This window comes from Lissotriton helveticus, chromosome 3_1 (genome assembly GCF_964261635.1).
Source record: "Lissotriton helveticus chromosome 3_1, aLisHel1.1, whole genome shotgun sequence".
NCBI lineage: Eukaryota > Metazoa > Chordata > Amphibia > Caudata > Salamandridae > Lissotriton > Lissotriton helveticus.
In genome coordinates, this window is record NC_136061.1 from 298,963,448 (window position 1) to 298,986,750 (window position 23,303).

The window sequence follows — 23,303 nt, forward strand, 5'->3', positions numbered from 1 at the left end:
ATGTCAAATAAAGGAAAAACAAAGCTCTGGTCACTAATATTAAAGATAAATCACACAGCACTGAAAAGGCCATTGACATGGTCTTGTGGCCTTTTCTGAAGGCCTTTTCAGGAGGCATAACTTTGAAAGTATGACCTGGGAGTCCACTTCATTAAAATGGCAATGGCTCTTTTATGCTTACCCACAGGCAAGAATCAGAGTCAATGGCGTCCTCTACAAACACTTCTAACTAGAACAAGGCACCTGTTAGGGCTGCCTCCCTTCTCTTCCTTGTGGCAATCGACGTGCTCATTACATTTATAAAAGGCAAAACTACCATCCACTGTATCAAATTTAAGTCAGATAACCTAAAAACAGCAGCCGATGCGGACGAGATACCAGTAGTCTCGTCTGAGGCCAATACATCCATCCTTGCTCTTCTAGAAGTGATCAAGCAAATCTGTCATATCGTGTTACACCCTAAACTAGGACTAAACTGAAGTCCATACCCTAACCCCTCTGTGCTTTTGAGACTGCTTCAAGAAAACAGGCCTACACTGGCAAAAAATATTTATCAATTACTAAGACATAAGGTGTTGAAATGATCTCCATGAATCCATCAGATATAATGAAGCAAATACGAAAACAAAAATGTATGAAACCCTTGAGATTTGGTTCCCCAAATATACAAAAAGGTGGGAAAGGGTTTAAATCCCTCTAAATTATGTTCCCCTCCGTCATCAATTTTCTATCAAGTATGCTATCGATTGGGCTCCAGGAAAACCTTTTCAACTCTGGGTCCCTACAGAATAAGAAAAGAGCACTTTGTCAGGACCGGTTTTGGTTCCCAGTCCGGCCCTGATCCACACTCATCACAACCTTGTTCCAAACAGTTTATTTCCATGCACCAGGACTTCTGGACCCCAGCCAAACTTGCAAAACTTTGTTGGAACTGCAAAGAGCTCCCATGGGACTTACAGCATATATTTGTTAGTTACAAACGAATCAAACCATTCTGGGAGAAAATCTCTCTCAACTCTAAAGATATCTTTTAGGTCCATGTTGATCTAGACTTCCCTACGGTCTGTATAGGCCCACTGGAAGCTCCCAAAATGGTCCCTCAATCGAGCACTGATATAAGACTCATTGACCTACTACTCTCATAAAATCAAGCTTACCATCCATTTGTAGACATATGTACAGATTGGCCTTATAGAAAACAGATAATGCTCAAACCACTTCACACACCTTATTGAAAGTCAATGGGATAATAAATTCTAAGTCCTGCAATCTCCTTTGGGAAATCATTGTACTTGCATACTCTAATCCAAATCACGAAACTGAACTGGTCTTGGGCTATAAATATCAGGATTTATTTCTGTTTTCCACTAAACGTCCAGCTATGGAAACAGTGGTCCAGCCACATGAATTCCCTTTGGACTCGACCATCTGGAGGAAATAAACAGAATGGTGCTACAGTATCAATATTACCAGGCTTGGAGTCCTAGAACCGAGAAATAGTCAATGATTCACAACCACAGAAATGCTTCGAAGAAGCCACCTACCTTGGAGATGAGCTCATCGTGGTTGGCAAGGTGTGCTCTGCAGTGGATACAGCTGTATGTCCGGTGGCAGGTGGGCAGGTATGCCTGAAAGGTCTTGGACCTAGTCATCTTCACCATCGGGGCAACTGAGTGCTGGGTGAATTCCGGCGTGGCCCAAGAGGCGCTCCCGCAGGAAGGATCGCAAGGGAAACAGCGGAAGACGCAGGTAAAGGCCGTGGTTTGGCAGATTGAGGGTGTGGGGCAGCAGCCACACACTGGAGGAGTACAGCTTTCACTGGGTCAGGGTGCTTTGACCCAACATTTACTGCCACTTTTCACTCACCTGTTAAACAAGAATACATCAATGTGGTTATGGTTCTTTTACTATAAATAACAGCAACCAAATTCAATCACACAACCTAAAACTTACCAAAGTAACTAACATTAATGTACAGCAGAAAGGTTATTGATGCAAATTCTACCCTCAGCCCTGTCACACAGGAGATCAATAATTTACAGAAGAGGAATGTCATTGACAGCTTCTTCAGGAGAAACAATCTTTCCGCCGGAGAAGACAGACCGTTTTTACAAAAGGAATACAGTGTATATATTGGTTGACAAGTACAACAAACAGCAGGATGCATTGTTTCTGTCAAAACCCCTGGAAAAGGCTTAATGAATACCATGTTAATGGGAACCCAAAGCTCCAGTTTCGAACTTCTCTTTTAAAACACGTTAACATCATATAATCAACCTCCCGAATCCCGGAAATAAAGCAAAAGTCAATCCTGGGGCACTGCATCCACTGTGACATGGAGCTAGCTCGTAACTTTATGCTCCAACTGAAACAAGTTTATGTACTGTAAAGAAACTAATTAGAGAAATCTTTACTACAGAAGAATTGCACATATGTATATAGTGTGTGGTGTGCCGACGTCTGACTCAATACACTAAATAGAATCAAAATACAAAGGTGGATATATACAAGGAAGTGGGGGAGTGAGGCTTTAGCTGTCAAGGCTTAACACCTCACTCCACCATTTCTGAAATGCAAGTAAAACGCAATCTCTCCCAAATCTCTTTCTAAATGTGATCACTCTCAAAAAATGTTTTTTCCATGTAATGTCCCTTAGATGGGAAGAGGAGGTTTCTGAGGTGGGAGTATCAGGCAAGTGACACTTCTTGGGCTTTCTCTGTGCGAGCCTTCAGGGAGAATCCCTCTTCATTACTGCCTCCACCTGACCACGGACTCTGCAACGCACTCCCTTACAGGCTTGATTATCCACTACTCCTCTCCAGTGAACCTTGTCTCACAGATGACCTTGGGCCCCAGCCCCATTTCCGGCACCATCGGGCTCCACTTTCATTCTTACCGGAAAAAACATTAGTAAAATCACCTTCAAACTTAAAACATTGAATATAGCAGTAAATATAATTAGCACGCACTTTAAAGTATGTTCCACAGTAGCCCTTATGACTCGACTGCTAATTAAATAAACAAAAACAGAAAGGCCGGCTTCAGCGCTGATGCCAAAGTCTTTATTGGCGCCGCGTCAATAACCTCTTTCTCCATAAATACCTTTACTCCCACCTTCCAACAGTGCCCCTCATCTCCCAATGGCCCCTTCTATTGACCTCCTACTCGGATTCCCTCAAAGCCACACACCATAAGTGCCCCTCATCTCCTCATAGCCCATTCCCCTATTGACCTCCTCCTCTGATTCCCTCAATGCCACCCTCCACCAGTGCCCCTCACCTCTCCCTCACCTCTCCCTAACTCCCCCCTTCACCCCATGACCTCTTCCTTGGATTCCCTCACTGCCACCCTCCACCAGTGCCCCTCATCGCTCCATAGCCCCTCCCACTACCTCCTCCACGGATTCCCTCAATGCCACCCTCCAATAGTGCCCCTTATCTTTAAGTAGCCCCTCTCTCATATGCATTTCAGTGTAGTGTGTGTCAGTACTTTACGCAACACACACATTATACAGAGACAATGAATCAAACAAGTATGTAAATCAGTCTATAGGGAATGTCAGATAAGCCAATGAGGATTACAAGGTGTGTGAATCACATGTCATCCATACTGGTGGGCGGGATATTTTAAGAGGGTTTGGTCTGGGGAAACACAACCTTAGGATTTAAAGAGTATTCCATGGGGGTCAGCTTTACTGATAAAAATGTATATCTGCCCGAACATACTCATTTAAGCAACATTAGAATAAAGAAAGACTGGGGCAGTTCTAACTATGTCACAAAACCAAAAAAGAGAAGTTCTAACTATACCATTCATGTTTGTATGCAGCTATTTGATGACAGTTCATTGTTACTGTCCTATATTAGGATTGTAACTTTTGAACTGCAAGTAACACAAGGATCTCTGTGACAACGGCAGTAACCCACTAGAGCTATCCAGGGCTTTAAGTGGGCCGGGTCTCACTGGGTCTGAGCGCACACAGTTTTTTTAAGGGGGCCTCGAAACGGGTCTCTATCGGGCTCCGTTTAGTGCGCTGGTCACAGGTAGTCCGTTTTTTTCCGAACTGCAGTCACTGCAGTCCGGAAAAAAAGTGCCAGGGCACAACACAGAGCCCAATAGAGACCAGTTTCGAGACAGCAGGCACATCGGTGTTCCCTGCTCACACTACTCACAAGTGGAAAGTTACGGCATGATGTCATGAACGTTGTAGGGGGAAGGGAAATCCTTTAAAGAGAGTCATTTTCTCTCTGGATTTCCCTTCTCTTTTTGAAACTCAGGAGCAGCAACATTGTTTTGATGTCACCAGTGCTTTAAATTGAAGCTTTTGCAATATTATATACCAGCCATTGTTGCTGTTATTTATCTTATGCAACTAACAACCATTGACAAAGCCAATAGTCCTGACTTGTAGTTATGATGTTACTTGTTGTATCAAATACCTGGATGCAATGACAGAAACAGCAAAATACAAGTTGGGACGCACACTGCTAAACACAGATTTTTAACGTACTGTTTCTAAGACACGTCCTCAATTACATTGGCCACGCCCCTTTCATAGACCCCCCCCCATTTTTCATCCCACTTAAAGCCCTGGAGCTATCCACATAAAATACAGTTCATCTGCATTTGAAAACTACTAACAGACAAATGATTGCTCTCCAGCAGGATTATTAATCACCAGCGTTATCTGGGCATTTTGTATTTTTATTGTTGTCTTGCATCGGCCATGATAATGATAAAAACTGTTTAAATGAAGCACACACGAAGTATGTGTCCTGCTGGGCCTGTGATTGTGACAAGAAAAAATATAGTAACACATTCTCTTACCTACTCCATTAGTCAAACTTTGTGTCACAGCCTTATGTGATAAGCCACTGCAGGGGTCAGGAAAGGTGAATAGGAATAAACAAACTTTTCTCCTGCACTGCATAGAAAAAGAAATATCAATGCAGCAGGACAGTAGGCAAAGGTTACCAAATGTTACCCTTGTCAAAGAAAGGATTGTAGCCTTTCACCATGCAGAGAAGAAGGGGTGAAGAAATAAACAAAGCCTCATTAACATGTAAGTGGACCTGTGAAGTACTCGGGGGCGGCTGTGATCATCTCTAAAACTGTCTGGGTGTGTGTGCGCCTGGGAAACTGTCTCAGCCCGGGCGCACACACGACGGGGGAGGGTTGAAGCACTTTGATCCCAAAGGCGTTGCGCGCCTGCCTTCAAGCCCTCACTGCGAGGCCACGGATCCTGTTTGGGTGGGCCAGGCTCATGTTTGGGTGGGCCTGGCCCACCCTGCCCACCCGCTAGAACCGGGCCTGACTCCAAAGCCAGAACTGGTTGAAGACTTCATACCTGAGATAACACCAGCAAGCAGTTATCAAAAAAGAAATATCCCAGAACCCAAGAAAAACATGCGTTTGTTCGCGCACAATTTACCTAATACAGAAGCTCTTACTAAACAATTAAAAAAAAGTTACGAACGTTTGGAGCCAAGTAAGTGAATTTGCAACCACTCGGCAGATCTTTGCATAAATAAACACTCACATTTTTATCATTAATCGTTCAGAAGTTTAATAAACCAGTGATCAGACAGACAACTGCCTAAATAAGACAAGCATTTACAATGCAACGGTTTCGCCTTTGGAAAAGTTAGAGCTATTGGCAATGTAAATGACAATGCCATTTATTTATCTGTTTTCAAACCAACACATAAATACAAATTTTGTCATTTACAATGCCAATAGCTCAAACTTTTCCAAAGGCGAAACCGTTGCATTGTAAATGCTCGTTTATTCTTTTAGTTAAATAACGATACTCTGGGGTTTGTTATTTATTAGGTGCAATAAGTAGCACCTATAACGAGTTTCTGAGGGATACCATACACATTTTTACCTTCTAAATTGGGGCATATTTGCCCCGCCTAAATTCAACAAAGAGAGAGCTATTCAACACATCCGGTAATTACCCAATGCACTAAATATCAGCCACCGCCTAATTCTGAACTCTTTGCAAACGGGGGTTTGCGCACAGGTTGGGAACTCTGACCCACTTCTAATCGGTGCCTTCGTGTTTCAAAGGAACTACTTCAGTGTCTGCCACAGCAGTCCGGAAATAGGTTTGTCTATAGCAGGAAATCATGCAGGTGGCTGTGGGAAAAGTGGACCTTCCACAAAATATTGGGAGTACAGTAGGCGACTATATCGTCAGTACACTGGAAACAACTTCTTTCTTCTGTGCTGTTCCCTTTCTGCTTTGTACATGTTGGGACAAGTTTGTGCTGCCTGGCACTCACACCCCGAGAGCCTGGCTCGCACTGATGCCCTCGGCACCCACTGGTCCAGAGGAGGCGATTGAATAAACAGAATGTGGCATTGGACTCCTAGCGTGGATTAATACTGAAGGAAGCCAGGAAAGCGGGTGATGATCTGAATGACTGCCCCAGTTTGGCGTTCTCAAGGATGCTTCTCTATACTTGTACCCCATGGGTTGTCACGGGTCATGGTTCAAGCAGTCCTCTGTTCGATGACTGGGATGACTGTTGCTTTTAATCTTTTGCGGCCCAATTTACTTTCAGTAATGGAAATGATTATGATGTGGACAGTCAAGCCCTGGCAACCAGTCACGGTGGCTGTATAGGGCTGGCAGTGAAGAATCACTCCTGTGCAACGGTGACCTGGGTGTGTGCCGGACTCCATCCTTTGATGATCTGGGCAGTCACTAAGGCCAGTCGAGCCGGATCTGCCCTCCTACATATCCAGCTTGAGTCGACATCAGAGAGAACTAAGGAGGGTGGTGAAAAGGGTAATGATTTTACAGACAACCCCCTCCCCCCCCCCCCCAATACCTGGACTCACTGCGTCGGCCACAGTGGTTTGTTCATAGTCCCACAAAGCACCGGGACACCTACCTAGTACTGACTCTGTGCAGCTGAGCCGGCCCGAGCTAACTTGATGTGCAGCGGGCGGCCAGCCACCAGAGAGGCGAGTACAGCCTTGGAACTGCAGCTGCTCTCGAGCTGGCCAGTTATCCTGGGCAGACAATTCGTGTTCGATAAATACCCACAATGTCACACCAGCTGAAACCTTGACGCCATAAGAGACATACAACTCGGTGACATCACAATGGCTAACCCCTCAACGATGTCAGGAGTTGAAAGGCTGAGCTGTGTGACACTGTGTCCAAAGTCCACCAGACATACTCAAATTCTGCGCCCTGCCTTATGAATCACCGTGTGACGCAGAGTATCACAACACACGGCTCAGCCCAAGCAACCACGAGACAAGATCTTTACACCCCTCACAATCAGTACACACGTGTTGGTGTGGCCAGCCAACATGCTTATAAGTGGTGGCAAAAACTCTGGTTAGGCACTTGGAAAGCTCAGGTTTCTAGCTCCGTAGCGCTATACACATGTGCCATCACTAAAGTGCACAAAGGCCACACTTGTCCAACAATAACACTTGCTCTGTAGCCAATCCCACTGCTTCCCGGGCCAACGTGGCCTGTGCAGAGTTACGTCAGCCATGACTGGCCAGAGCCCATTCACCAGCAGGCATGAGGGGCGCACCGACGCCGTGCCACAACAAAGGCTGCCAGATAGGCGGGCCTGCGCCGTCATCAGCACCAAGACCCCTCCCAGCAGGGCTGGGTACCAGGCAGAGCACCGCAGCTTCCCCCCTTTGTTCCACCACGCTTCCAGGCACACCGAAAGTGGAAACCGATTATGAGGCAATGCAAGAACAAAAGGCAGCGCCTCTAGGCGCTTAGATGTTTAATCTTGGATAGCCGGATGTGAAAAGGCACGACTCAATGACTTGTCAAAATGTGGCAACAATAACAAATGCTTATTTTCCTCCCTGCCTTGTTATGCAATGCCGCGTGATCCTGGGCACATCAAATTGTGCACCCATGTCAAAGATGCTTTATCAGCCCAAAAAACGGCAACATGTATGAACTTCTATTAAAGGCTGTGTTGAGAAGGGCATCTCCACTCGCTCTTCTGCAAGCTCAGCTCAGGCAACGCTCGTGCTCTTCAGCGCTCTTTGTTATTCCAGTGCACGTCACAGACAGCCAAACGTGAACCTGCACATTTTACACTTCTCCCAGCACGCGGCCGAACCAACAGAGGTCACACCTCTATTAACTATCCACAATACAGAGCACAGACTTCTCTCTGATGGCACTCGCCCGTTCCCTCACTTCAGTAATACCCCTCTAATTCACAGCACCACAAAGCCGAGACAGTGCACAAAGGCGCTATATTAAGACAAGTTTATTAGAAAACAAAACGCAGTGGTACACCCCCTGCACACACAGAAAGGGCAACCAACTCTGCACATTATTCAAACTAATTCGACCCTCCTCCAGACTGCATAAGGCATGGAAAGTGCTAGCTCAAGTGCTCAGCAAAGCGCCGCAGAGCCTGCTTCTGTGCGCTACAGATGTTCTGGCAATGATTGGAAGTCCAACAGGCGAGTACTTTGTAATTAATGGCATGTTTCTCTCCCACCAGCAGCTTTAGAGCTGTCCTGTTTCTTTTCTCAAGCGACCCCCTTCAGCCTGCTGTGTCATGTCAGGCACAGAAGCTTACTGTTAATGGAAACTGCGACATCTGACCCCCACGTGATGGGGGCATAATGTAGTCTTTAAACTGCAACCTCTGCCATCTGACCTAGCCAGGAGTCAAGTTACCTTTTCCCAGCAGACACCGAGATTACATGTTCCCTCCATCTGCAGAAGTTCACATCAGGATAGAAGTGCTCAGTATTTAAAAATCATTGTCAGACAACATATCTTATTGAATGTTATTTACACGAGTGTGTAATTAATTATGACGTGCTGCACGGGGAGGTCGCTTGTTTTGTTTCAATAACATGAATATATATATATATATATTATATATATACACACACACACACGCATCTATATACACATACACGTATTTCACACACACATGTAAAATCCCTCAAGCCCTGTCAATACTCATGTCACCTGAGTATTGTAGTCATGTCCCTTCAAAAATGACATTTTCCTGCCTTGCAGCTAGTGGGTGTGGCACCTACACCATGCCCAGCTCCGGTCACTGCTCGCCTATCTGTCCCAATTCTCACAGTAAAGGACGCAATGGGCATTATATACACACACACACACACACACACACACAAAACACAGAACAAAAGCGTGGCTGTGGAGCCTGATGCGGCCACTGGTCAGCAGAGGAAATCCCAGCCATGTCAGAAAGAACAGGGAGACAGGATTCCTGCCCCTCCCCGTCTGCAGAGGGGGACCTCCAGTTCTGGCAGTCACATGATTACCCTGAGCAGTTCAACTTTCATTAATCTGTTATTTGAACCATTTCACGTCCTGCCCCGAGAATCCCCTCCCCCTCCTCCTTCACAGATGCAGGCAAGAAGAAAGACGGGAAAAAAAACAACAAAAGAAAGCAAGGCTTCCTGGCCAAGTACAAAGACTGCGGTCCCCAAAAGTAACAATTTCGGCATTTTCTTCCATTATCCAGAAACACAGACATATATTTCCACAATCCACAACCCCTGTCAATACACAGACAAACAAAAGAAATTCTGGTCCGCGTGCAGCGTTCCCTGCAGCACAGCTCACCGCCGCTCCGCCTTTGTCCCGCAAGCAACTTTTATGCAGTCACTTTTAAAAGCATCCTATCTTGTTTTAGGCAATTCCTTTGGCCTTGGGAGTTTTACAGCCCCCTGGTGACCTCTCATTAAGGTCCCTACCCTAGCCCAGAAAAGCAAAATCGAGTGGGTTGGGGGGTGACAAACTGCTCTCCTCTCCACAGACACACGAAAAGAATTCTCGACAAAATCTACATGCAAGGGTAAACAAAGAAAGCAAGTGCACGCTAAATGAGGGAAACCGAACAGAGACACAAACGGCGTGTCCTGCGCAAATGAGGAGTGATGCTTGGCTTGTGAATTTCATCACTGCCTCCTGATGGCATGTCACACAAAGGGCGTTTAGCGGCAGCGTGTATGTGTGGTGCCTTTTTTTCCCTTCATGATCAGGGTCAATCTCCAGTGGGTATGAGTTCCCACTACTGCTCCTTCCTCCAATTCTACAAGCAGAACAAAAGTGATGCTTTTACAACTGAGGGAAGCGAGCACACATGCTCACAACTATGCAGTGCAAGTAACTTACAGTGCAGGGATGGCTCATTGTGTACACAGACAGTCCTAAAAGTGACTGCATGAGGTGTGGGGGGTGCCCTCGTGCATGTGACTTCCCCTCCCACCCCCAATGGACGCAGTCAGTGAGGGGGGGGCAGACAATGGGCACCGCTTACCTTGCCTGCCCACAATCTCGGCCACGTGCTCGGAGCTGGGCACCGGCACGCACTCGGTGGTGTTGGAGCTCTTCAGCCGCAGCTCTGCCTCCTTGTACAGGGCGCACAACTTGTTCTCGCCCTTGGGGGGCAGCTGCTGCTGGTGGTTGTGGCTGAGGCCGGTGTTGTTGTTGTTGTTGCTGTCCTCCTGCTGCTGCTGCTGCTCCTGCACCGCCACCACGCCGGCGCTGGCCGGGGGCTCCCCCAGCCCCAGCAGGCAGAGCTGGTCCAGCGCCAGCTGCAGCGCCCGCTCGTCCTCCAGCAGCGCCCCCCTTTGCTCCTTGCCGCCACCGCCCCCGAAGGTTGAGCTCCCCAGCTCGGCTGCGAAGCCCCCGTTCCTCTCCATGATCCCCGGCACTACCAGGCTAGGCATGGCTGGAAAGCACAAAGACTTGGGAACAAAGAAGAGAGAGTGGAAAAAAAAAAAAAAAAAAAAAGCATTTACGGACGGACAGTGGGAGGGGGCGGTAACAGGCACACGGAGAGCGGGGGGGGGCGGGAAAGGAACGGACAGCGGGAGGGGGGGAAGGAACGCACTCACCTGGACTTCTTCTGGCAGCCGTGGTCGGCATGAAATGAGGAAAACAAACACCCAAAAAAAAAACGAAACTCCGCCCACCGCCCAATGACGATGCAAAAAGGGTGGAGCGAAAAAAATGCAGGAACGCCCACGAATCTGGTCCGGCCATGACGGACAGATCTCTGTTCCAATGGCTAGCCTCCATTTATGGAGCTAGCCAATGGAACAGAGGGCGGATTCAAGTCCCCCCATACTGAAAACTAAAGATTTCTCCTGGGGGCGGAGCTAAAGCTCCGTGCCCCAGGCGAAACCTAAAAACGAATTGAAGTACATTTAGAGCCTCTAAATTCGATAATTCGTTTCAGAGGATGCCTCTACAATGCCAATGTGTTTTCTCACATCACCTCAGGACTACACCTTGATCAGGTCCCGAGTAGCACAAGCATTGCTATCTTGATGGTGATCTTACTGGTTATTTAACAATACGCTTTGTCTACATGCAGTACTGTTAGTAGAAAAAGGCTAATTAAGTTCTGAACAAACATGATTTTCATGCATATTTATGTTTACGAAGGAGGACAGGCTGAAGCAGGAAGGTAGGGAACACTTTGAAAAGGCTCGAGACCTTCCCCACCCACCCTTTACCCCCAGAATCGCAGTATCTGCAGTGCCCATGTATATAAAGTCTGCGTTTCGATAGATCCAGCAGTTCTCGGAATATAAACAGGACAGGCTCAAGAGTTTCCGAGGCACCTGAAGGAAAGCGTTCCCACTAATGTACAAGTAGATCAGCTGCCTAAGCAGCAAGTGAACGTGCAGAACAAGATGTTATTCAGACGGGTGTGTGTAGCAGATTTTGAGGCCAGGTTTCTTCTGTGATTAATAAATGGCCTCATCAGATAATTTGGCGAGTCCAAGGACACCGTAGAATGCAGAAGAAAGGATAATTAAGGCCGCAGTGATGATTTGCGACTTCTAGCGATAACCCTTCACTCTCCACGGGAAGGAGAGAGGCAGTCTCTTCCCAGAACTTGTTTTCCGGTTAATGGTCTCAGAAGACCGTCGATCAGCCCTGCACTTCCATCGGATTCCTAAATCGGTGCTTCCACCGTCAAACGAACACACACTTTGGCATAATTTTTATTTTCAGCACTGACAGTAAATCGCCTAAAAATAGAAATTCAGGCACGCCAAAGCAAGATGCAGCAAACCGGGCTGACTGCACTGTCGGACGTGTTCCGCCTTTGGCAGAACGGATTACCTTCCAAAACATTAGCTCTGCTGCGAACAAATCGTGCGGTCTTTTCTGGAACTCCAGTAAAATACTGCAACAACATCTGAGATCAGGGCAAGGCCTGGCAGAGGAAATGTGGCATCGCATTACGAAGAGAGTGCCACGTGAGCCCATGAAAGGTCAGAGGCTAAGTAAGGCATCTGATTATATATACTATCGGTCACTTTTAGAATTCAGGTATATCAGGATTACCAGCAATGGTCAACATAGTGCGTAACACAAAACAAACAGCCATAGCCGACAGCCCTCTGCAACCAAGGAAATTATATTAATTATAAGTTTCCCCAAAACCTTCTTATTTATCACTCGAATATCAGTTTTAAATACATACAGGATATCCAAGAATTTTTCTCCAAACATCAGCTTATGAGTTCTGAAAATTCCCACATTTTCATCTCGCATACAACCTTTTCAATCCTGGCACCCTTCTATTAATTTGACCAAGCAAAAGCCTCTAATTTAGTGGGCTGTGCTGGATAAAGAGAGCTATTTATAGGTAGCTAGAGATCCTGGGGACTACTTGGTTCAGAATAGATTTTTGCTGTGGTGTCTACACTTCCTGATCTCTTTCAATCTTGTAATTCAGGGGCAGATTTACGTTTCCTGGCGCATCCCTGCAAATCAACAGGGATGCGCCAGGAAAGATGCATCACGCAAGTTTACCTTGCGCCACTACAGATGTGCCGCATTAACAATGCGGCGCATCATGGCGCAAGGGTAAACAGATGCGTGGCGCATCTGCCAGCGTAAAGGTTGGCGGAGTGCTGGAGTTGTGTCGTGGGTGCGACGCAACCCCAGCACTGTTCCAACCCTGCCTATGTCCAACATAGTGCGTCAAGCCTTATGCCTGCTTCAAGCAGGCGCATGGTTTTGACGCAGCTAGGTCGGAAAAGTAGATTTTACTCAGTCACTTTTGCGACCCCCCCTACTTTGGAACGCCCACATGAAACCTGACGCAAGTTTCAGGTGGCACAGGGCTTTATAACGTGACGCATCTCCCTAGATGTGTCACGTTGTACATACCCCGCAGCATGGCGCTGGCTTTACGCCGCCGTTGCGTGAAGCAACTGCGGTGCAAAAGTGGCATACAGGGCTTGTAAATCTGCCCCTTTGTATTTTAGGCATTGCTACATGCTTCTCTGGGGGTTTTTACCCCTAATGCACAGAGAAAGGCCAGCTTCTAAGTGGAAACCTTCATGTAGAGATCGGCTCTGACCGGATTTTGGTTTTATATGTAGCAGTTTAAAGTAAAAGTAAGGAGGTAAAGAAAGGCACAGCTTGAGAATTACCTTAGGATTGGGTTCTAAATTATGAAACTAAAAACGTCGTCTTCGAGAGGAGGCGTCATACCAAGCAGGGGCGTAGGAGACACTAAAATTCTGAGGGGGACAGGGACAACCTTATGGACTTTCCAGTGACCCTATACAAATCACCGCCCGTTAAACAAATACAATCGTATACTTTCGAAGTGAAATATTGAGAAAAGTAGGCATGTTGTCACAGTTTTCATGTATGCTTTATTGTTATTTACATTCATATATTAATCAGACCAAATCTTAAATTTTTTTTAAAAACATGAATATGAGTCTTGCATCTTGATGCACCAAGCAAACATAGGACACTGACTTAGGGTGGTTGCATTGTGTTTGCAAGTGCATTATGATTTGATAAGTACCTGCTGCTGCATTTCTGGTCTCCAGCAATTTTCAGGCAACAATAAAAATGTGAAGATAACTTTGGTGTTTAATGTTCTTTATTGAGAGAGATTGGAGGTTTGTCTAGTGGAAGTTTTGACTCTTGGTAAGGTAGACACATTGGGTTAATATGCCTGCTGCAAAGAATGTGTACCACGCAGATCACAACCAACATGCATATCATGTAAATTGGTCAGTGAGTTACTGCTTTTGTCTGAGAGATTCTTTTGGTATTTGCAGTTTCCAAGTTAAAATCCTAACATTGAACAGTGAGCTATTAACCGTCATCAAAAAGCTGCATGAAAACTTCAAGGTATAGATTAGAACATTAGAACATTATAATTTTTCCCCAGTCTTTCCTTATCCTAATGTTGGAAAAGGGGTGCTGCTGGCTGCATCATCTGCCGTAATGTAAAAACTGGCATGTTACATATATCACTGCACTACGTGGGAGGCACAATGCGGTGCCTGCCACATGGTGCAGTGATATGTAGGGGGGCTTCTTAGATGCTCCCCAGGTCTCATGTCTGGGGCCTGGGGAGAAAGGGGTCCGCTATGGGCCTCCAATGTCCCTTTCCACCAACTTTTCCATGGTGGGTGAACTGCCATGGATAGGCTGGCGGGTAAGGAGTATCATAAACCCTACTGTGATGCCTGGTAGGCACCGCCAGCATTGTAGGAACCTCACTGGCGGGCTCAAGGAGCCAGTCGGTGCGTGGCGGTTGGACTTTCCGACCGCCAGGGAACCACCCGCCATTGTAATATGGTTGGCGTTGATGCAGTCACCGATGGCGGTGGGACCGCCACTAACGGGGTGACGTGGCGGTCCCACCTCCATTATAATCACCCCCTAAGTTTGGTGTGCATGCAAATCCTACATTTCCTACCCCTGGTAAGTTGCACCACTACTGTTGAAAAAGGCCAATGGAAGTGGACAGGCCTCAAGGATCTTGTGACCTCAGTGACAGTCACTGTCGATCTAAGGTGTGCTTCTTCGTATGCCTGCTCGCAAGACTGGAGGTGAACTGCAGTATGGATTGTAGTGGACTGTTCTTCAAGGTCAACTCACACTTGCCACCGTTAGGGTCTACTTGCGGGTGCTAAGACACCAGGGCGTCTAAGGTCTATCGGGCCTTCTAAGGTGTAGCATCGGAATGAGCTCTGTCAGGAGTGTATTCTGGTGGACTGGTCATGAAGGCTGAAAATGGTTCTCCAGTTCCAAATTCAGCAGCTCTGGCCAGAGTGCCACATCCTCTCCCACACTGAACACCATAGTGTCCCACTGAGAGAAACTTGCACTGTCTTCAGCTACAACTCAATTGTGCTGCAACTAAATTCAAATTATGCACTAGACAATAGTAAAATGCTGCCTGAAAACAAATGAACACCACCCTCTAAAAAGCAAACACTCATAAGGAATGCTAGAATAAACAAATGAAATATATTCAGGAACAACATGGTTACCTTAACAGTTTTAAACTCACTATTCAGAAATCAGTAAGTGATTTTGCCTGAAACATTCAGGGCATGGCTACAGGACCAGGAAGGGACCCATTTCAATGTCCATTGCTTATATCCTTTCAAAATGTAAGCAGTTTGGTTTAAAAATAAATAAATCACATCCACGAACACCGAGCCGCAATACACATTTTATAAGCTAAAATAATTAGAACAGTTGGAAATGATCATATTAAACATTTCCACTCCACCCATCAACCAGGTATTGCAGTCCCTTTCGAAATGGTGCGCTTCTCCACCCTGGGAAAACAATGTTGTTCAAAGAAAGAAGAAAAAAAGAAAGTAGCGCTTTCACTGGCAAACTCTGTAAAGTGGTTCTAATGTGTGTGGGTGTAAAACACAATCTGGCCTGTCTTCTGACCACTCTGTATTACTTAATTTAGGTATTTCATTTTTTTCTCTCCCTCCCGAGGTTTTTCTTTGGAATTATAAAACGGTCAGTAAATGAGGAAATATCCAGCCAAAGTGTGTGCCTATAAAGTGTCTGCCTATTTCGGATCCATTTCACAGATAAACAAATAAAGAAAAGGAGATGCAAGAGAGAGTACATAAGAGCTCTTTGAATCAGAACTTAAGGAGGAGCAAGACAGAGACAGAAATGAGTATGAAAAAGGAAAAGAGACAGTTTTTGTTCCCCTTCTCTGCCCTTCCCAGAACACCGAGCCTTCCTGTAGCATAACAAAAGGCAGAAGGCAGGTAGCCTCTGCCTCTGGGCAGGCCAAGTGCAGGGCCATTAGGTAGTGCTTTCGCGAGCTAATGGCCCTGTGAATAACAGAAGGGAGAGGGGAAATTCTTTTGCCCCCTTGTCTCCCCCACCCTTGTCCCCCGTGTCCCCACCCACTCCAAAATCTGGGGGGATATATCCCCGTCACCCACACTTCCTACGCCCATGATACCAAGGCCCCTTGACTCAGCCCCACCCCCACACCTTCTCACTGGAAGTTGTAGGTTAATCTTGCCGCTGCACTGCCGGGCACTTCAATTTTCACACAGATCGACTCAGAAGCCTCAGTGTTGACACACGTAGTGACAGAAAACTGGGAAGACCGAGGAGCCCATAGGAAACACAGGGGAGTTGCACTGCTCACTCACCGGCTTCCGCCTCTGCACCTACACAACAGGGCAGCTGCCCCGCTTCATGCTAACCTGCCATCGCCGAACACCAACCGGACCCCAGGACCGACTGACTAGAGAAGGCAATGCAGGGAGAGCTCTGTGACCTGTGTCCTCATCACTCCCGCCCTCTCCCCTTGCCACAACGTATGTACCAACAAATAGGGCATTGGCTGCTGTTACGGGCAGTGCTTGGAATGGAGAAACATAAGAGCAGGTGCCAACCTACTTGTTTCTGAGAAGTGCCGGTACTCTCTCATTAAAATATCACATCACTCTTGACAAGTGCAAGTACTCTCTCATTAAAATATCACATCCCTCTTGAGAAGTGCTGGTACTTGCCCATTAAAATATCACATCACTCTTGAGAAGTGCAGGTACTCTCCCTCTCAAAATAAAAAAGTGCCAGTACTCAGTAGTGGCCCATTTAAAGAACTGGTTATAGGCTTATGTGGGTCTTCTGATATCTGCCCTCAGGATGCTCCTTGGATACCTTGGTCAGTCCAAGCCAGAACCTAAGCTCAGGCCACTCCATCCAAATATGAGGTAGAGTATGCAATCTGTGTCATATGAATGCTGGGTAGCCACCCTCTATTTGACACCGTCTGCGATCCACTAAATCAAACGCCATGCAAGTGAAAGCCATATTAACTCGAGGAAGCCACCATTTCACCACATGAATTAATCAAGCAATGCTCAGTTTGTCCATCAAACATCCATCATCCATGCATCCATCTATGTTATTTTCATATACAACAAACCTTCGAAAACACAATTCAGGGAAGTGTTACAGCTGACTCCAGTACATCACAGTTATGATGAACAGTAAACTATCCTCAATCATAACAGTCTTTACAGCAGATATCATTCCACTTTTTCAAGTGTCAGAGTCCACGATCAGCAGAGTTGAGTTTACATTTGCATATCAGAACAGAATTTAAAATGAGTACTGCTCGGGGCGTCACATCATACTGTAGTAGTGCCGGCAGGAATTCCTTCTAGTCCTTTATATGGTCCACCAGTTTGCGGTCTTTCCTGAATCACATCTTCTGCCACTGACCATTGTCACAGATCTTTCATCCAGGCTTTCAGTGTTTCCAGCTTCGTATCTCATCCAACTAACAAATATTCGGAGTTCAAGAGCCAGACATGATGTTTTCAGTGGAAACCCATAACCAATCATTCAATTTGCATAAAAATCCAAGAAAATTAGTAAGGATAAAAGGAGGGGAGGAAGAAACATTTGCCAACTCAAAAAATACTATGTAAGCAACATATCACTACATTAAATGCACCAGACTTTAGAGACACAAGCCTTAAAGACACAAAAGGATAAAAACAAGATGAAAGTTTTCAATACAGTAAAAGTCGTAAGATGTACTAAACATCGACAAGGCACAAACAAGTTAAAGTCGCATCCAAGTAGTAGCAAAGCAGCGGCATGTATTAACAATGTACACACAAAAAAGCAACCCCGAAGAGAAGTGACCGGGAGTTATAAGGTACTAGGTACCGGGCATCTCAAGAAAAGTGAAGGACTGTCCCCACACACCGTCAGGTGTCATGCTTCATCATCGGCACTCCTCGCTCTCTAGAAACTGCGTTTGGTAGAGAGCGGGCCTGGTGACAGGGAGGCACTTCGAAAGTCTAAGTGGGGGCCCATGCAAGAAGTGATTTAAAAACCAATGTAAAAGCCCAAATACATTTATTTGCTGGGCATTTACTTGGTATTAAAAGTAAGTGTGGGGAATGGGGGAGTTAGTACCCCATCACCACCGTGGTCATTGTCGTCAACAGTGACCATCAATGCTTTAATAGAGTGATTGAGTTGACAGAGACAACCGAGGGAGACACAGATCCAACTAGAATAATCCTAAAGATTTCAAGTCACACGTGCAAGCATAAAACAAAAAAAGAGTGGGAACAAATAGTGATAAACATCAAGCAGCAACAAGGCAAGCTTGTAAGCAAGCAAACTGGATTGCATCAGAGAATTGGTAAGCAAACAAGTTCGGAGGAGAGCAAGCAAGTAGCTATAAGTAACACCAGAATCTTTACCTCCACTATATGCAGGAATCAATAAAATGTCAAATACTAATGTAAAAAATGTCACCACTCCACAAGACATTTCAGAGTCCTCAACTGCAGCAAATGAGAAATCTTAAGCTAAAAAAGACTTTACAAGTACAGACAAGTTGAACAATAAGAGAACAAAGTGTGACCATCTTTTGCACTTGAAACAGCTCGACAATCCCACTGTGGTGAGTATCGTGGAAGAAGTGAAGTCACTGAAGCCTTTTAGGGCTTCTACATCATAAACTATTTGTAATTGAAGAGAAATTAGACAAAATATGGAAGAGGACCAACAATAAAGCAACAAAAATCGACAGGCTTAAGTGCCTTCCAAGGACACTACAGGTTGTGGAATTTCAAGATCACCTTTGGTGAACAAAGGAAAATCTGGAAAATAGAAACAGAAGGGACAGAGTCAGACTTTATGGACTACAAGAGGGCAAAGAAAGAAATGCCATGATACCCATCCTGAAACAGTCCTATCTAAGCTGCTTGAACTCCCAACAGATACGACTCTGAACATTCAAAGAGCACACCATCTTGAGCCACAAATAACACCACACCAACAGGTATTATGTACGTCCTATAATTTAAGGATGCCAACATGGTACAGGAAGCTGCCAGATAAAAGAATAAAATAACTTTGGGGCGGGGAGACAATTCAATATCACTGAATACCTGGGAATGACCACAGTAAAAGAGGAGAAAATAAATTGTTGAAATGAGACCCAGAGAAACATCAAAACATAGAATCCGATTAATAATACCTGAGAAATGCAAAGACACTTATCGAAACAGAAATGACATTTTCAGTGAATGCGAAGCTTTCAGGAATTCTAGAACTTGTTCTCATCACAAAAAACATGGAGGCTAACCAGACAGTCGAACCAGATGCTAACTGAAAACAGCAAAAGTCAGGAAGTGTGAGCATAACTAATTTCTACTTTAAAACCCTTATCAAAGGTCAAAAAATCTGTTAATGCCCTACATCAAGTAACCCTTATCAAATAAGCTGGGCAGCGTGTTCTGCGCAAAGTTTGGCTTGCCACAAAATACTCACACCATATACCCCAACCCTTCACCAATAACCCCTTTGACTACCACTGTTGTAAAACAGCACAAGGAAAGTAGCCCACCTGGATTCACTAGAGCTGGAGAAACAATGCAGTAGAAAAGGCAATCCAGAGCAAGAGGAACAATTAGAAACTACAACATTGAGAAATAAACCTAAAACTTGAACACAAAAGAAATAAAACTAATGGGACCTGCATAATCCAGCAAGTTAGGCATTGAAAAATTAACATACGAAAATAACCTGGTTTATCGGGTATCAAACAGTAAGATTCATGAAATATCTCATGGAAGGTCAAGGGGATAAACAATCCAATCAAACAACAAAACATTTGATAACATGTACAAAAACGAATAAATCCATCCAGATGATAAGGGGACCCAAATAAAACAATGAGAGTAAGAAATTGTTCGATCAAAAGCGGAGGACAAAATTGTGTTGCCATACTTTTCCAGAAGAAACTGAAATCCACTCTCATCACTGTGAAATCAGATAGGTTTATACCTCTCATCCTTGCCTGTGTCATCATTGAAAACATCTCCTACAACTTAATTAACTATATGCCATGACCTCTGAAATCAGATTCAGGAACTGGAGAGGGAACCCCCCCCCATCCCACCAAAAACAAAAAAACTGAGTCTAGAAGGAGGCTGCAAGACCTATCTTTACTTTATATCTTTCAGTAGCATGACTAAAGACATAAAGCTCATAAATGTGTGGAACACTGCACAACAATATACGCCAAAGTTCACCTTCTTTCTCACAAACTTTTCACTAGGGAATAGAGTAAACAGGACGTGTTCTGCTTATTTTTAAGTCTCACTTGCACAGCACACGTGCTGCCAGGCAAGACATATTGTTTACAATTCAGTGGGCTTACAACTCCCCAACAGTATACGATTAGCTGTTTCCGTTGTCACTTCTATTTGCAATTTTTCGATTGCTTTGCTCCTGTAGGCTTCCCTCCCTTTCTTGTATTAGCTCCTCCTTGGAGCATGGGCCAAGTACATGTGGTCTTCCTCATCTTTTTATTTTATAAGCGTTTCAGTATTGTTGCTGAACAAGCAATTTGCTTTCCTACTTTTAACACAAGCATTATGGTTTCTTATGTTTGCTGCTTTCAGCCTACCTGCCTTCTCTATTGGTGCTCGTTACACCCACAATTGTTCTAATCTAAACCACTCTACACAACTGCACTCTATGTCACTGTACTCAAAGCCACTACACTCTACATGATTCCCCTCTACGCCACTCCACTCCACTCTACTCCACTCCACTTCCCTGTACAACACTCTACTCTAGGCCACTCAACGACGCTCTATTCTACACCACTCCACTCTTCTCCACTTCACTCGGCGCCACTCCACTCTATACCACCCCATGCCACTCCCTTCTTCTCTACTTCACTCTATGCAACTCACTCCGCTAGACATCACTCCACTCTATGCCACTCCACAGTACAACATGGCTAAAAGACATTGGCAAAGCCAATAGCTCTCACACAGGTGAGACCTATTGGCTACGCCAATGCTCGTTTTCATACAGCGCTGGAGTCACATCTGGACCGTAATGCTCTCTGGCACTGTTAAACGAACCAGATGTGACGCAAATTCCGTATAAAAACAAAATAAGCATAACACATACAGCACAGTATCTGTCACAAGTCATCAATGATCTCTTTCCCCAGGGCACTAAGCTAAGCTACAACTCCTGCTAGTAGACAACGACAGGCCACCATAAAGAGAACAACCCGATCATGACACAGTGCATTTATAGCACAGGATCGATTAGCACTAAACAACTCATCATTATTTAACTTCAAATCCACAGTAGAAACAGATGCTGCTTTCAGGATCGTTCTTCATTAATTACAAAAAAAGCAAACAGGAAACTCTTTTGCATTGTTTTGAAAGTACACGTTTAACCCCTTCCACGCTCATGACGAGCTGGGCTCGTCATGAGGTAGCCTCCTCGCACGCTCATGACGAGCCCAGCTCGTCACGTAACATGTGAATCCGCAAAAGTCAGCGTGCAAGCGGAATTCCGCCCGCACGCATGCGGTTAAGGAACAACCTCAACTTCCCCTTGGGACTGGTTTCCTTGGTGCATGCTGATGGGGCCTTCCCTTGACAGAGTTTCAGGCTACACACAGGTTTGCATTCAATGAAACCAAATGAAACTAATTTGCGTAGACAGTGAGCTCCTGAGTATGAGGCATATATCCAGGTGTCCGTTGGACATCTTTGCACTATACAACATGTAAACAAATGGCATTTTTAACGTTTTAACAGTTTCAGAGTACCATCAAGAGGCTGCAAAAGAAGAACATTGCTTCCACGCAAAATGTAGAATATACAGAGAATTAAAAAAGAATTCGCACAACTAGACTTCTTTGATTTATATAACCTTTAATATATGGAATCTATAATTGGGGAAGAATTGTATTGATTTTGAGATCCGGGAGATAAAAATAATTCTTGGAGATAAACCTGCCACCTTTTGTGGGTAAACATGAAAAAAAGATGAACAGACCCCTGAAAATCCATACAGCACGGACAGCGATGGGGGACGCTGGCGGGGTGAGGTGAACAGAAGGGAAGATTATTTAGGTCACAAATATCAAGCCCTTGGTCTATCCGGTGGGACAACCTTAAACAGGGAACAGGACTGAGAACCTCAAACGTGCTTCACCTTCTTCCTTTAAGAACTGCCCTATAAATAACTTTTAGCTTCCCCAAGATAGGGTTTACCTTGTAAAATAGTAGAGAAACCCAAAGCTGGGATAGGATGAAATCTGACAGCTCCATCAACCAACGTTGTGGCTAGACTTGGCAGTAAAGGCTTACATGAAGCTAGGACTGTGGAGATGGAGGGTTCGGTTACACTGCGTCTCCTAACCCGTGTCTTTCAAAGGATGCCCCCAGTCCTCTGTCGGGCTTGTCGGACATATCGCTTTTGGTGTTAGGTGGAGGAGCACTGAGGACTTAGCATCAGAGCAGTCATGAGGTTCCCCGAGCCCACTGGCCCAGGTGCGGAGTCGATCAGCCTGCTTGAAATTCATGCAGGATTCCTACCACTGCACCCACCGATAAGGCACGTGGCCTCCAGCATGGTCCTGTCCTGCCTGGTACTACCATTTCTCTGTGTCTTTTTAAGGTCGCTAAATGAATGGGCTGTTCAAGGTTCTATCACCACTTCTAGGAACCTCTTTCAAATGTTCTCTAAACATTTCCATGGATCAATATTTCCTAGTGCATGTCACCAGGCTCTAATGTGTTACTACAATAAGGGAAGAAAGCCACTGAACAAGGTTTGTCTTTTAGACTGCCTTTATATACCCTTTGCTGAGCTGAATGTCTCAATCACATCTAAACACAACTCAAGGTAACCTCAGAGGTTTTCAACACATGTAGTAACGACCAATGGAAACTATGGTTCCACGAATTACCAGGTATAGGTCTTCATGAGGCAGAACGGAAAGTGGGAATAACTACGCAATAGCCATAGCAGCACGAACATGCAACTGCCACAGAGTAAATCAGCGTGTAGGAATTTTGGAAAATGACAAAAGATGACGTTTAATGGCAATTTGGGTGAAGTGGGGCGCGGCCCCCTGCCAAATTAGTAAGTCAGTCACTCTCGTTGTGCAGCAGAAATGTAAGCGCGGATG

General features: G+C 45.3%; 1 protein-coding gene across 1 annotated transcript in view; it reads right to left on the reverse strand.

The window, feature by feature from the left end:
• Nucleotides 1–23,303, reverse strand: part of YPEL2 (yippee like 2) — a 149,702-nt gene that overhangs the window by 49,357 nt on the left and 77,042 nt on the right. Inside the window, exon 2 of the mRNA XM_078679842.1 lies at nucleotides 1,545–1,866. Coding sequence (XP_078535968.1) covers nucleotides 1,545–1,661 — 117 coding nt within the window. The 5' untranslated portion in view covers nucleotides 1,662–1,866. The remainder of the gene's footprint in view (nucleotides 1–1,544; nucleotides 1,867–23,303) is intronic.